At 42.0% G+C, this 15154-nt stretch overlaps 1 protein-coding gene across 1 annotated transcript; it reads left to right on the top strand.

Moving 5' to 3' along the window:
- Positions 1-14537: 14537 nt before the first annotated feature.
- On the top strand, positions 14538-14903 carry LOC138883558 (uncharacterized). The gene has a single exon (XM_070164252.1). It carries the CDS (start codon positions 14538-14540, stop codon positions 14901-14903), a length of 366 nt encoding a protein of 121 aa, XP_070020353.1.
- Positions 14904-15154: the final 251 nt, after the last annotated feature.

The raw sequence follows: 15154 nt of genomic DNA, 5'->3' as shown, positions 1-15154 counted from the left end.
TCTTTAGATGAACCAATGACTGCGACGTGGTTCCAGACATTGCAACCTCTTTCGCTACGGAATTTTGAGGGTCCTCCTCAAAATTCTGCCCCAGTTTGCTGAGCGGAAATTTCTGACGGCTGTGCTGAATGACTAAAAAAATCATCTTCGGAATTTTGAGGGTCCTCCTTAAAATTCTGCCCCAGTTCCAATAGCGGGGGGAAATAGAATTTTCAAATTACATCATAAAGGGAATCATAAGTGGTTACACATAGTATCGTTTCACTGTATCTGAATTGATTGGCTTCGGCCAGACTTCTCCGTCCATTTCCGCAAGAATAAGGGCTCCTTCAGTTAGACCTCGGTGAACCATGTATGGACCCTGCCAATTGGGAGAGAACTTCCCCTTGGCTTCATTTTGATGTGGGAATATTTTCTTCAACACCAGCTGCCCCAGTGTGAACTTCCTTGGCTTAATTCTTTTGTTGAAGGCTCTGGACATTCTGTTCTGATACAACTGACCGTGGCAAACTGCATTCATCCTTTTCCCATCTATAAGGGCTAACTGCTCGTAGCGACCTTTTACCCATTCTGCATCATCCAACTCTATTTCTTGTATGATCCTTAAGGAGGAAATTTCTAGCTCATCGGGGATGACCGCCTCTGTACCATAAACCAGCATGTAGGGAGTTGCTCCGGTCGATGTGCGGACTATGGTGCGGTATCCCAATAAGGCGAATGATAACTTCCATGCCATTGTTTGTGCCTTTCGACCATCTTCCTTAGTATCTTCTTGATATTCTTGTTGGCTGCCTCCACAGCTCCATTCATTTGAGGCCTGTAGGCTGTAGAGTTCTTGTGTTTGATCTTGAATGTTTCACACATTGCTTTCATCAAGTCGCTGTTGATATTGGAACCATTATCAGTGATGATTGATTCCGGAATTCCGAACCGACAAACAATGCGGTCGCAGACGAAATCTGCCACAACCTTCTTAGTGACCGCCTTGTATGATGCTGCTTCGACCCATTTGGTAAAATAATCGATTGCCACTAAGATGAACCTGCGCCCATTTGATGCGGCAGGCTCGATAGGTTCGATAGCATCCATTCCCCAAGCGGCGAATGGCCATGGTGAGCTTGTTGCAGTAAGCTCGTTTGGAGGCGCCTTTATCGTATCTACATGTATCTGACAGCGATGGCATTTGCGAACATACCAGATACAGTCTGTTTCCATAGTCATCCAAAAATACCCTGCTCGGAGTATCTTCTTTGCTAAGACAAAACCATTCATGTGCGGCCCGCAGGTCCCTGCATGCATTTCGTCCAATAGCCTGGATGCTTCTTTTGCTTCGACACACCTTAGTAAACCCAAATCGGGAGTCCTCCTGTACAGGATTCCTCCACTGTGAAAGAATTTGCTGGATAACCTACGAAGTGTGCGCTTCTGAGTAGCGCTGGCAAGTTATAGATATTCCCCTATTGTCAGGTACTACTTGATGTCATGGAACTATGGTTTTCCATCCGATTCTTCCTCAACGTGGGCGCAATAAGCTGGCTGATCATGAATCTTTACTGGTATGGGATTAATGAAATTTATATCTGGATGTTGGATCATGGACAATAAAGTAGCTAATGCATCAGCAAACTCGTTCTGGACTCTGGGGACGTGCTGAAATTCTGTCTTTGTAAACCTTTTCCTCAACTTCTGTATGTGATGCAAGTAGGGAAGTATCTTAGAGTTCTTGGTTGCCCACTCTTCTCGAACCTGATGTATGAGAAAGTCTGAATCCCCGATCACTAGCAACTCCTGAACATGCATGTCAATGGTCATTTTGAGCCCCAAGATGCAGGCTTCATATTCGGTCATATTATTGGTGCAAGGAAACCTGAGCTTGGCGGATATTGGGTAGTGCTGGCCAGTTTCTGATACTAGGATTGCTCCTATGCCATCTCCTTTGAAATTTGCAGCTCCTTCGAAAAACAACCTCCAACCATCATAGGATTATGCAAATCTTCTCCTATGAAAGATACCTCTTCATCGGGAAAATACGTTTTTAGGGGCTCGTATTCCCCGTCCACGGGATTCTCGGCGAGATGATCCGCCAAGGCTTGCCCTTTGATTACTTTCTGGGTCACATAAACAATGTCGAATTCACTTAGCAGGATTTGCCACTTGGCGAGCTTGCCAGTGGGCATGGGTTTCTGGAAGATATACTTCAGAGGGTCCATTCTGGATATGAGATAAGTAGTGTAAGCACAGAAGTAATGCCTCAACTTCTGCGCGACCCAAGTCAGAGCACAACAAGTGCGTTCTAAAAGAGAATACCGGGCCTCGTAGGTGTGAACTTCTTACTAAGATAGTAGATGGCCTGCTCCTTTCTCCCTGTTTCATCATGTTGTCCCAGAACACAACCGAATGCTCCATCCAATACCGCAAGGTAAAGCAATAGGAGTCTTCTAGGCTCAGGCAGAACCAAGACTGGTGGCGTTGACAGGTATTCCTTGATTCTGTCGAAGGCTTTCTGACAATCATCAGTCCACTTGGTAGCAGCATCCTTTTTCAATATTTTGAAGATAGGTTCACAAATGATAGTGGACTGAGCTATGAACCGGCTGATATAGTTGAGCCTCCCCAGGAAACTCATCACGTCCTTCTTGTTCTTTGGCAGCGGCAATTCTTGGATAGCTTTGATCTTTGATGGATCCAATTCTATTCCTCGACGACTTACGATGAAACCCAATAATTTTCCAGCAGGAACCCCGAATACACACTTGGCGGGATTTAGTTTCAGATTGTACCTCTTCAGTCTATTGAAGAACTTTCTTAGGTCTTCCATATGATCCCTGGCTTTCTTGGATTTGATGATGACGTCGTCCACATATACCTCGATCTCCTTGTGTATCATGTCATGAAATATAGTAGTCATGGCTCTCATGTAGGTGGCACCAGCATTCTTCAAACCGAATGGCATCATTTTGTAACAGTACATTCCCCATGGCGTGATGAAATCCGTTTTCTCTGCATATTCCTCGTCCATCCATATCTGATGATACCCAGCGAAACAATCAACAAAAGACTGCAACTCATGCTTGGCGCAATTGTCGATAAGAATGTGTATGTTAGGCAAGGGGAAGTCGTCTTTGGGACTCGCCCGATTAAGATCCCAATAGTCAACACAAACTCTAACTTTCCCATCCTTTTTTGGCACTGGCACGATGTTGGCTAACCATGTCGGATACTCTACTACCCTGAGAACCTTGGCGTTGACTTGCTTGGTAGCCTCTTCTTTGATTTTCAAACTCATGTCGGGTTTGAATTTCCTGAGTTTCTGCTTTACCGGCGGACATGTTGGATCTGTTGGCAGTTTGTGAGCTACAATGGATGTACTGAGACTAGTCATATCATCATACGACCAGGCGAATATGTCTTCATATTCCTTTAGGAATTTCGTGTACTCTTTCTTTTCTGATGGTGACAGGTGAACACTGATGCGCGTTTCTTTGACATTCTCTATATCTCCCAGATTAACGACCTCAGTTTCGTCCAAGTTAGACTTAGGCCTATTCTCAAAATTCTCAACCTCTCTGACGACCTCTTCTGGTATATCATCCTCTTCTGAATCCATACCTGTTTGTTGCGTTGTCTCGTTGCAAGTCATAATCGTTGGTTCATCGTCAAGGCAAGTAATAGTAATGTTGTGTAAAATAAAGTGAATGATAGAAAAAATAATAAGAGAGAGAGATATAATAAATTGAAATGCTTTGATTGAATTCATAATTGTTTTGAATATCAGAGCTCTTTTCAAAATTAAAGACAATGCGGAAATAAAATCAGCTAGTAAAAAGTAAAAATGTGATGCATGGTGCTTTTGTTTAGCCTTGCTACCCCGAAACTTTCCGGGCCCTGGTGGTTCTGATTGACCAATTGCTGAGGCGCTCTCCTCGGTTCACAACTCGTATAGAAGGGCCTTCCTCCCCTTCCTCCTTGAAAATAACACAGCAGTCCATATCATCATCCTCCAGGAACAGATTCTTCACGGCTGCCAATGCTTCATCTTCCTCCAACCCATATATAGTATCTGCCGGCTGGAAAGTCTGCTCCAGGTGAGGTATCGATGCTCCAGTGGGTAGTAGGGACCGCGCCATGGTGGAAACCAGTGATTGAACTCCTCCCAAGTGTACTCATACCCCAAACCAAATGTAGTACCATGTTTCTTTAGCTTGATGGGTTTGGCGATTCCCTGGAGGTTTTTGCCGAGTCCCTTTTCAGGTTCGTATCCACACCAATTCAGGATACTTTCAATCTTGTTATCCCACCATTTATCTTTGTCTACAGCGTTGACTCTTTCAATGTGGTGGTATGCTTCTCCGCCTATTCTCCTTCTGCCTCTAATCATCGGGATGGTTTGGCGACTATATATGGGGTTGCTACCATCGCCATGAATAATCACCTCTTGGTGATTCTATTCGAACTTCACTGCCTGATGCAGGGTCGATGCTACAGCTCCAGCGGTGTGGATCCATGGTCATCCCAACTGCAAATTGTAGGATGCTGGGACATCTATCACCTGAAAGTCAATGTCGAACCAGGTTGGCCCAATTTGCAAGCATAGGCTGATCTCTCCGATAATGGACCTTTGGGACCCATCGAAGGCTTTGACATTGATGGCTCTATCTTTGATCTCGTGCAGGCTCTTTCCCAATGTTCTGAGAGTGATCAGCGGACAGATGTTGAGGCTGGATCCTCTGTCGATCAGGACTCTAGTGATAAAGTAATCCTCGCATTGCACGGTGATGTGCAGGGCCTTGTTGTGACTCAATCCTTTCGGTGGCAGCTCATCTTCGTGGAAGGTGATTTTGTGGATTTCCAGTATTGGTCCTACCATATTTGCCATTTCGCCTCCAGTTATGTTGCTGGGCATATAAGCTTCGCTCAATATCTTCATCAAGGCATTTTTGTGTGCGTCAGAGCTCTGTAGAAGAGTTAGGATGGAGATCTGCACTGGTGTTTTATTCAACTGCTCAATGACCGAATACTCCTTATCTTGTATTTTCCTCCAAAGATCATCGGGCCCAGTTTCAATAGTCCGTCCAGAGGCTTGCTTACTGGACTCGGCTAGGTGCTCTAGAGTGTAAACCCTGCCTGTTCTGGTCATACCCTGCGTAGCAATTGCTTCTCTCGTCTTGGTCTTCCCTTTCCTCCTAGCTTCAGCTGTGTAATCCCATGGTATGGCATTTGAGTGGAACGGTGTTATGTCTGACATTGCTACAGGAATGGGTACCCTCGGTGGTAACATAGCAACTTCAAAGGGTACAGGTGCTTTTGGAGCCCCAAACTCAACCTCAATTGGCCCGGCCACCTTCGCAGAAGAAGGTGCTTCAAATTCGAGAGGTATAGACATGTTTACTTCATCTCCCCTGGAGGGCTGATTCTGCAAAACAATCGGGTTAAGTGTGACTGCCGATTTTGTTGGCTCATCATCATCAGCAATCAATCCTATCGACCCCTTGGGGTCCCAGTCATCTTCGATCTCGATCATGTGAATGTCTCCACCGTTGTGGTCAAGCAGAGGGTTGTTGCGGACATTAGGAGCAGGCTCCTTTGCTACGATAACCTTATTGTCGATCAGAGTTTGAATCTTGTCCTTCAACGAGCGGCACTCGTCAATGGTATGTCCCTTCATGCCGGAGTGGTACGCACAGGTCTTATTAGGGTTGACCCACTGGGAAGGATTTTCTAAAGTTATGGCAGGGATAGGGGAGACGTAACCAGCAGCTTTAATTTTCTCATACAGCTGGTCAATTGGCTCAGCGATGGTTGTATATTGTCTGGGAGGTCTGCGGTCAAAATTTGGTCTGGGTCTAGGGAAATTTCGGCGAGTGGGAGGTGATTGGTAGTGAGAGGGTTGGGCATTATAAGCTTGGTAAACAGGTGTAGGTTGAGAGTATCTGGGTGAAGTGGGTTGATATGTGGGAGGTGGAGATGATTGGTAAACGGGTGGTGGATTTTGGTAAGGGGTGCGGGTGCTTGGTAATTCGGGATAGGCTGATATGTAAGTGGAGGTGACGGCTAAGTGTGGTATTTTAGCAGTGATTTGGCTCCTTGTGCGACCATCACAGCACTCACATCCTTCTTCTTGGATGTGCCACCAGACTGTAAAGCCTTGTTGGTGGCCTGTAATGCTTCAAGATTAGTAACCATACCATTCTTAATGCCTTCCTCAATTCTTTCTCCCAGCTTGATGATATCGGAGAATTTCTGGCCCTTAATCAGCATCAACCTCTCATAATATTGTGGATCCTGAGCCCGGACGAAGAATCTGTTCATTTTTTCCTCTTCTAAGGTTGGCCTAACCTTAGCAGCCTCTGATCTCCAACGAGTAGCATACTCGCGGAATATCTCGGTAGGCTTCTTCTTCAAATTTTGGGTATAGAATACATCGGGTGCATTCTCTGTATTGAATCAGAATTTATCCATGAAATCCGATGCCATACCTACCCAACTTATCCATTTCTTGTGGTCCTGACTGATGTACCAGGATAAAGCATCCCCCTTCAGACTTCTCATGAAGATTTTCATATGGATTTTCTCATTCCTTCCGACTCCGACCAGCTTATCACAATACGTCCTCAAATGGACTCTAGGATCTCCCGTGCTATCGAACATTTCGAACTTGGGAGGTTTGTACCCCTCCGGAAGTTCAACATCTGGCTGAATGCAGAGGTCCTCATAATTCAGCCCCTCTATACCTTTGTTTCCTTCCATGCCCTGGACTCAGCTGGTCAACTTCTTGAGTTCTGCAGCCAAGTTTCTGATAAGAGAATCCTTGTCATCAGACTCAGGTGCACTTGAGATTGGTTGAGTGTAGTGGGGTACGGTATCTACGTAGATGGGAGTGTTGTGGAGGTGGTCGTTTGTGGTGTTCAGTGGTTCAGGAATGAGTAGTGGAGTGTTGTTTGGAGTGTGGCATGTGTTGCAGTGTTGAACATGAGTGGGTTGCATCTGTGGTTGTGGGGTGTACTATGGAGGTGCGGGATTTTGAGCATTTGGAAAGTTGACATCAGGAGCGGTGAGAGAGAATGATAAATTTGCCAAGTTCCAAACTTGATCCAGTTCTTCTCAAAACTTTAATAATTTCTGCTCAAGTTGGGCAGTAGTTTCCTTAGTAACCGGGGTATCCTGAGGAATCTCAATTCTTTCAATTTCCTTTCTGGCGCTTGAATCTCCCATCCTGCCTTTGTTCTTGTTCCGGATAGGACTCAGAGGAGGAGGAGGTGGAGGGCCCTTGGATCTTGTACAGTATAATGATGGTGCCAGAATGCACGAACTAACCTTTGGGGAGGGGAATAAAAAATAAAAGAAAAACAAAAAACAAGGTAACAAGTTAGTGCGGATCATGAAGAAAAATGTTGCAGTATTTAAACACATTGTTCAAGAATATAAATCGCGTCCTAATTTGGGTGCCTCGTTGTGCCCGAGGTAGGCCTAGCGACAAATTAATTTGGAGAACTTATAATGCTAAATGCCTCATTTTATTGATAAAAATAAGACGAATCCAAAATGACACTAAATAACGGAAAGTAAAATGTCACTAGTGGCCATTAGCCTTATTACATCATTAAAGCAAAATGAAAGACTCCTAACTACTTGGTCCCAGAAGGACCTTCCCCAGATTCGGCATCTTTGTCTCCCTCAAACAGCTTCACCAGCTCGCACAGTACTAGCAGCAGATAAGCTCGGGCCAAATGTCTGCCTGCATTCCCTTCAGTATTTTGATAGTCTTCAATCCTCTTGATGAACTTTCCTTCTAGCTCCACTAGACCCCGCTCCAAATACCCTAGTCGCTTGTTGGTGCTAACAGCCATATCTTTCCATTCCTCGATCAACTTCTGATGGGCTTCTTGTATTTCCCGATGCTCACTTTCACACTCTCGAATTCTCTTGCACAGTTGATTGTACTTAACCTGCGCTTCAGCTTTCTCGGCGATGACCTTATGACCCGGATGAACCCGGGCTGACCCAAACCATTGTGATCATCTTCCAACCAACCTGAATAGTGCGGCACACAACCTGCGTGATACCTGTCTGGCTCAATAGATTCTCTCCCCAAAACGAGCTTGCAATGCCACAAGTACTGAGCTTGGCATTTGTGAGGGCTATCATCGTCCTGGAAATCAGCCCTAAAGTGACTCATTTTGTCGACCCTTGGTATGATTTGCTTTCTTCCAACCTGCCTCATGGCCCGGAGGGGAACGTAGGGATAAGTTCCTCTTAGACCAATGATTATGAGAAATGGTGCGTCTCGGGATCGAACAATGAATTCTTCCGTAGGTAACCACTCGACCATCTATTGTACCTGGTCTTCTTTTAGATTCTCAAATAACTTCACCCATCCTTCAGCGTCCTCTAGCTTAGCGAACATGTTAGGCATATAATTCATACGCATTGGCTGGTGGAAGGCAATGTGATCATCCCAGTCTCTGCGTAAGATCTCTTGTCGGTATTCCCCTTTCTGGAGGTGCTCCATGATCCAAAGCTAAAGTAATAAATTGCATCCCTCAAAATGACTGGCCTTTCGCTGACAGTTGTCCAGGGCTCGGTATATCTCAGCAATGATCATGGGCACTATACTGAAAGTCTGTCCGCCAATTCCTTCCATCAGAGTCTTGGTTACCATGGCCAGTCTGGTGTGGATCCTAGCCTTCTTCATAGGGAACACTATCATCCCCAGGAAATAAAACATGAATACGAAGACCCTTCTGTGAATATGCCCCAGTGAGGTGAGGGAAAATTCGTCTGAGTAGGTGTGGTATGACTTGCTATGGTCGTACTTCTCGTACAGATAGTCGAATGGGATGTAGGAGTCTTTCAAACAAGTCAAGTCTGGATTCTTCTTCAGTCCCATCATCTTAAGGAAACCCCTACCCTTGCGATTCTCTGGCATAATCAAACCCGGAGTCTCCCAAGGAATACCAGCTAAACCTCATATTTCTTCGAGCAAAGGAGTCATTTCAAGGTCTCCGAAGTGGAACACGGACCTGTCACTATCCCAGAACAAAGTTGCAGCCTCTATGATTTTGTTGTCAGACTGGATTTCTAGAAGAGAAGGCAGATTCCCTAAGTATTTGCGGATGAGTGTCTGATCACTGGAGTGGAGGTCTTTCCACCAATTTAGCATCCTTGGATGAATGTTGGTTACCATGCCAAATCTGGGGACTTCGTGCCTCATTTTCTGCAAAACAGAGTGTTAGACCCTTACCCCGCCAGACTCGACTATTTAAACCAATAATTAGCATAGCAAGCATTTAGTTCTCCAAATAAATGCATATAACATGTAGGTGTCCGTTTGGGTTTCAGGGAAACCCGATGGACTTTGGATAAGGCTATCTTAATGAGTCATTATGAGGACAACATAACTGACTCGGCTAGGTTTGACCATGATGCATGTACAATTGAACAGAGTAAGGTTTCTATTGAGGTATTAGACAGGTACCCTTGAGCGGACAACTCAAGAGGGAAAGGCACGGAACCGTCGACTGCACCGCTGATCGACTGGTTTTACCGCAAATACGCCTTTGCCAAATTTAAAGGGTGATAATATTGGAAGAGCGCAACCACTCATTATAAGCGTTGCTATGGTATTTGTTTGGCACGAGTGGAATATGATGTTGAAGATGCAGTTTACAAGAATGAAACAAATTGACATGTATTTCCACGTTCATAAGATAAATGATTACAATAGTATTGAAATAATTACAATAGTATTGAAATAAAGTAGTAAAGGAAAGCAGTTAAAGGAAAGAAAAGACATGAAGAGCCAAGTCAGTTTCGTAGTGAAAGAATAAAAAAGTAAATAAAGCAATTAATGAGATGGTAAAGTCACAAGCAACATGCAATGGTAAAAGCCTAAAGAAGGTCTTCTCACAAACGTTTTGCAATGGAACTGACTTGTAAAGTCACAAGCAACATGCAATGGTCCCGGCCATGTTACAATTGTGACTTTACAAGTCACAATCAAGGCTCAAATAAGGAGGTCTTCTCACATACGCTTTGCAAGTAGGTTGAAAGTTTGAAAATAAAGAAGGCAGAAATTTGAAGAAATGATTTTAGACAAGTTCTAAAAAAAACAAAGGGGAGGGGGTCCTAGGTTTGTGAACAATATGGATCACATCAATGCAATACCCAGTAATCACTCCTCAGAAGAGGGGCTACATGAGATATTAGCGCATCGGTCATCATCTTCATATTCTACCCTTCCCATCCCGTAAAGGTTATTTAAAACGCGTGATTTGGTCACGAAAGCTTATTGCATGCTGTTACCCGTCCCATCCTATAAGTCCTAGAGGGTATTTAGGACCACTATTCCTATAAGGTAAGGACTAGGCTGAACCCTTAGGTTTAAAGGACAAAATGTTAAGCGACATACATAACAAGTAGGACTACACATAAAGGGAACACAATGGCAAATAAAAAGCTCACAGATCCCTCCACAAGTAAAAATGTAATCAGCACGTCTCAAACACATTTAAGGTCTCAAAGATAGGAGTTTTCAGAAAACATGAATAGATAACAGCAGTTGAGTTTAGCGACAGAAAAAAAAATCGTTAAAGCATGGTTTTTGAAAACCAAGTAGTGACAGTAGCTTAACGAGGTGTTGGACAAGTATTCAAAATAGCACGATTCTGGGCAGAGAATGGTAACCCAGTAGTTTGAAAACATAATAGAACAAGAATCAGAAAATCAATGAGAGTAAATAGATGCACAATTTCAAGATTTTGTTTCTAGATAGAGCGGGAGTTTTTTAAAAAAAAAACAAAGTGAACTTCACCAAGAATGTAAGCAGCAGAGTTCAAAATTATAAGAGGTTGATTGGTCTTAAACCGGTAAAACATGATTAATCGATTCTTATTAGACCTAAAGTTTGTCTAGGCGTCGTATGCGTTGCCTAATTACCTTAAAGGGGGAGAACATGCATATTAATTCCAGTTTTAAAAGGACGCAGTTAACCAAACTTGTATTATTAGATTAAACATACTGGTGAGGCGTTCAACAATTACAACTCAGAAAAAATAAAAACCCTAAGTAACAGGATGTCTAATGCACATAGAAGCTCCTAAAACATGGTCTCTAAATGCTAATAAGAATGCAGCAGTAATTTTATAACAGTTACTTGTTGGTTATTAACTAATCGTGATTACGAAATGAGTATAATAACAGACTAAAAGTAAAGAGCCTAAAGCAAGATTACTAATATGTGAGATGCATGTCCTATACATGATATCTATTGCACAAGTAGGTAAATAAAGTTCTATAAGCATGTTTTCTACCCATTACTTGAACTAAGCATGCATAACCCCTCCCATATTCACTATTCGACCCCAATCATTCGTTTACAAATTATTACAAACCAAGGATAGCCGAACTATAGTAATAAAGAATAAAAAATAAGAAGTTATTTTATAGGGAGCCTTCAGCCAGGCCCAATCTTCCAACCTCACTCCTTTCGAGTTTTACAACTTTTGCCATGGTCTGGGTGCGGCAAAGCTCCCTAAGGCCCCATTGGGTCCCTGGCCAATACCAGCACCCAAACATTTACCCAAAAAATGTTGAACAAGTGCAGTGTGGAATTACCAGCCTTGTGCATCAAAGTTCAATGAGTACTCAGAGGTACCCAAAGCAATGCTTACACGAAGGGGGTAGAACCTAATCTCTAAGAGTAGTGAGAGTGCGTGATATAGTTTTAAGGAAATTGAGTTGAGAAAAAATTAGTTTAAAAATGATCTATATAGAATCAGTTCTTGAAAGAAAAACAATAGAAGAGTGTGACAGTTTTGTAAGAAGGTGAGTAGGACAATCTCAGAACTAGAATATCACACATAGTTTAGGGAAGCAAACACAAACAGGGGGAAGGGGAAATGGGGACAAGTAGTTCACATGTAAGAGCATAGTTGCACATACGTAGACATCAGAGAAACATTTCGGAACTTAAATAGTCACAACACATTTCATCCCAAAGTGCTCATGGAAGAGGTTCATGATTATTTAGTAGCTAGGAAGGGTCGTGAATACATGCTAATAATGTACTGGGGTTAGGGGTAAGGAAGAACTGTATTAAACAAGTAAGGGAAGCAGTAGGCATGCTGAATTAAGAAAAGGGTAATCACATCAATGAACTAGCAAAGAGGCACGCTAATTACAATGAAAATAGCAAAACCATAAGTATAAGCATAAAAAAATAAGAGAAAGTACAATATACGTAAAAACATGTTGTTTTGGAAGCTGTAAATCAAATAGCAGACATACCAGTCAAGAGTGGGATAATAGAGCAGTAGTGTGCAGGGAAGTAAAGCGGTAGTGTGAAGACCAAGAAAGAAGTAATGTATAGAGCAATAAAATAGTAGAGTGACAAGTTACTCAGTCTTGGCTTTTAGCCGACTAGGTAACCAGTAGTTAATAAGAGAAGTGAGCGAGAATGTGTAGAAAAGTAAGAGAGAACAGTGAGTATGCTTGTGTGTGTAAGAGAGAGTTCAGAACAGTGTGGTTGTTCGTATGTTATGCTAAACAAAGGGTACAGTATTTATATATTTGAAAACAAGTAAAGAATAGGGTAATAAGTACACAATTATAGAAGCAATACCAATTGGAATCAATCACAGGACCAAACTCCTTTTAATTAGAGAGTCATGATTCGAATGGGTACAAGTTATATCAGATAAGGAAAGAATCACTTAGACTACTAAATCTACCATAATATGAGTAGTAAAGCATGTAACATGTAATAAGGGCCAAATACATAATATTTCAAGTAAGGAAAATATATACTGAATATTTGAAAGTATGTTTATGCGCATAAATATGGTAAAAATATAAATTAACTCATAAAATTAGTCAAAGAATCACGGATGAGACTAAAATCACAAGGAATTAGTTCTAAGTAAGGAAAGCATCTCACAAATTTCAAAATCAGTGAAAAACTTCTAAGGAAAACATATACAAAATCAGGGATTCGAAGAGATGCACAGAATCAGCAGAATATTTGGTAAACAATGAATAATTAGACCTATTAAACACAATAGGCACGAAAATCAGAGAACCCTAAGCAAGAAATCGCAGAAACTGTAGAAGGTTGAAACCCTAACAACAAAATTAAAGCATAAAACTCGGAAAATAACCCAGAAGATCACACAAACAAGCAAATAATATAAACACAAACATATAGTACTCAAAATCAGAAGATAAAGTGATTTCGAAAAGGGGTTCAGAAACCCTAGTTTGAAAAAAGGGAACAAAACGTTTAAAACTTGAGCAATCGTAAAGATCGAGTAGAGAGTAGTGTAAAACATAAAGGTGTGAGTTAAAATCATTTAAAAATACAGAGATTTAAGAGGTCTGGGTAGAGATTAGGGTTTCATAAGAAACCAGTGAGAAGTAGGAGAAATAATGGTGTTCATAGCACCATCGGACCAAAACTCATCGGAGAAAGGACGAAGACAAACCAGGCAAAGCTTTCAGTGACCATCTCATATGGTGGAGGCTCCTAGGGTCTCCAGGATAGAGGGAATCAGCGAGATAAGGTTTCACGGCGGCTGGTGGTCGAAAGAGGTGAGGCTGGAGGTGGCCGGATAGATGGTGAAGGCCATCGGAGAAGAACCAAAAGGTTCTAGAGATAAGAAGGAGAGGAAGAGACCAAGTAGAGAGAGAAACCGGTCTCGATGAAATGAGGGGTCGGGGGATAGTTAGAACTTAATTAAGGAAACGAAACCTAGGCCGTTGATCTCATTTGATCAACGGCTCAGATTAAATCGAAGCTGGGCCGAGTTATTCAGAGATTGGGCTGGGCGGATTTGGATTGGGTATTGGGTTAATTAAAAAACTGATGGGGTGGGTTACAATTGGGGCTAAAATTGCAATAATAAAAGGCTAGGTATTAAATAGCCAATTTCTCCCTCTTAATTTTATAAAAATAATGGAAATGATTTTAAAAGAAAATTAAAAGTACTGAAACCATTAGTAATACAAAAATACTGGAACTGATTTTGCAATTATAAAAATACTATTAATCGAAACATGGGTTATAATTGCAATTATATGCAAATTAGCTTCAAAATACCAGATAAATTTGTAAAAATATGCAAAAATCACCTTAATTATATTTTGGTGTAAATATGAGAAATAAATAAATTATTCACCAAAATATAATTTTGGGAATAATTATTGGATTTTGCACTGCTAAAATAGACAATAAATTGGTTTTGAAAAATCCTTAAAAAATTTGGGAAAAATACCAAAATACTTGGGCATGCTTATGTATGCACATATATGTTATTTTGAAAGTATTTTGAGTGTAAAAAATACTTAGGAAAAAATTGGGTATCAACAATGAGTAGTACAAGAAATTTTTGGAGATGTTGAAGCAAATTCAGGTAAACATTCCATTGATTGATGTTTTAAAGGAAATTCCTGGGTATGCAAAGATGATGAAGGACTTGATGTCCCGAAATTTTGGCTTTTAAGACTTGGCCACGGTTACACTGACTCAAACCTGCAGTGTTGTTATGACGAGACCCATAGCCGAGAAGCTGTTTGATCCAGGGAGTTTCACAATCCCTTGCACGATAGGCAACTTTGGTTTTGCTAAGGCACTGTGTGATCTGGGAGCAAGCATAAACCTTATGCCCCTAGCTATCTACAAAAGGCTAGGCATTGGAAGAGCTAGACCCACGTCTATGCTATTACAGTTGGCTGACCGAACAGTAAAAAGGCCCTCTGGTATTCTAGATGATGTATTGGTGCAGGTTGGGAAGTTTGTGTTCCCAGCAGATTTTGTCATCCTTGACTGTTGGGTTGACGAGAAAATTCCCATAATTTTGGGAAGACCATTCTTGGACATTTGGAGAGCTTTAATTGATTGTGAAACTTGAGAGCTCAAGATGAGATTAAACGATGAAGAGATAACATTCAACGTGCAGAAATCTATGCGCAGACCCAGTGAATTTTCCAATTGCTCTCTAATAGATGAGGTAGATGTAGTGTTGGAGGAGGACGATGAAGCATTGAACGTTAAAGACCCCTTAGCAGCTTGTCTCATGAACTTAGACGAAGCTAATGGTGAAGACTTGGCAGAGTGGATACTGGCTCTTGAAGGCCAAGGTTTTTGGAAAAGGGAGCTTGA

The sequence above is a fragment of the Nicotiana sylvestris genome, chromosome 12 (genome assembly GCF_000393655.2).
Source record: "Nicotiana sylvestris chromosome 12, ASM39365v2, whole genome shotgun sequence".
Lineage (NCBI taxonomy): Eukaryota > Viridiplantae > Streptophyta > Magnoliopsida > Solanales > Solanaceae > Nicotiana > Nicotiana sylvestris.
The sequence above is the reverse complement of the archived record's forward strand: the minus strand, read 5'-3'. Positions and strand labels throughout refer to the sequence as shown.

Coding starts and splice junctions, on each gene's coding strand:
- LOC138883558 (XM_070164252.1), top strand. CDS start 14,538: ATGACGAGACCCATAGCCGAGAAGCTGTTTGATCCAGGGAGTTTCACA.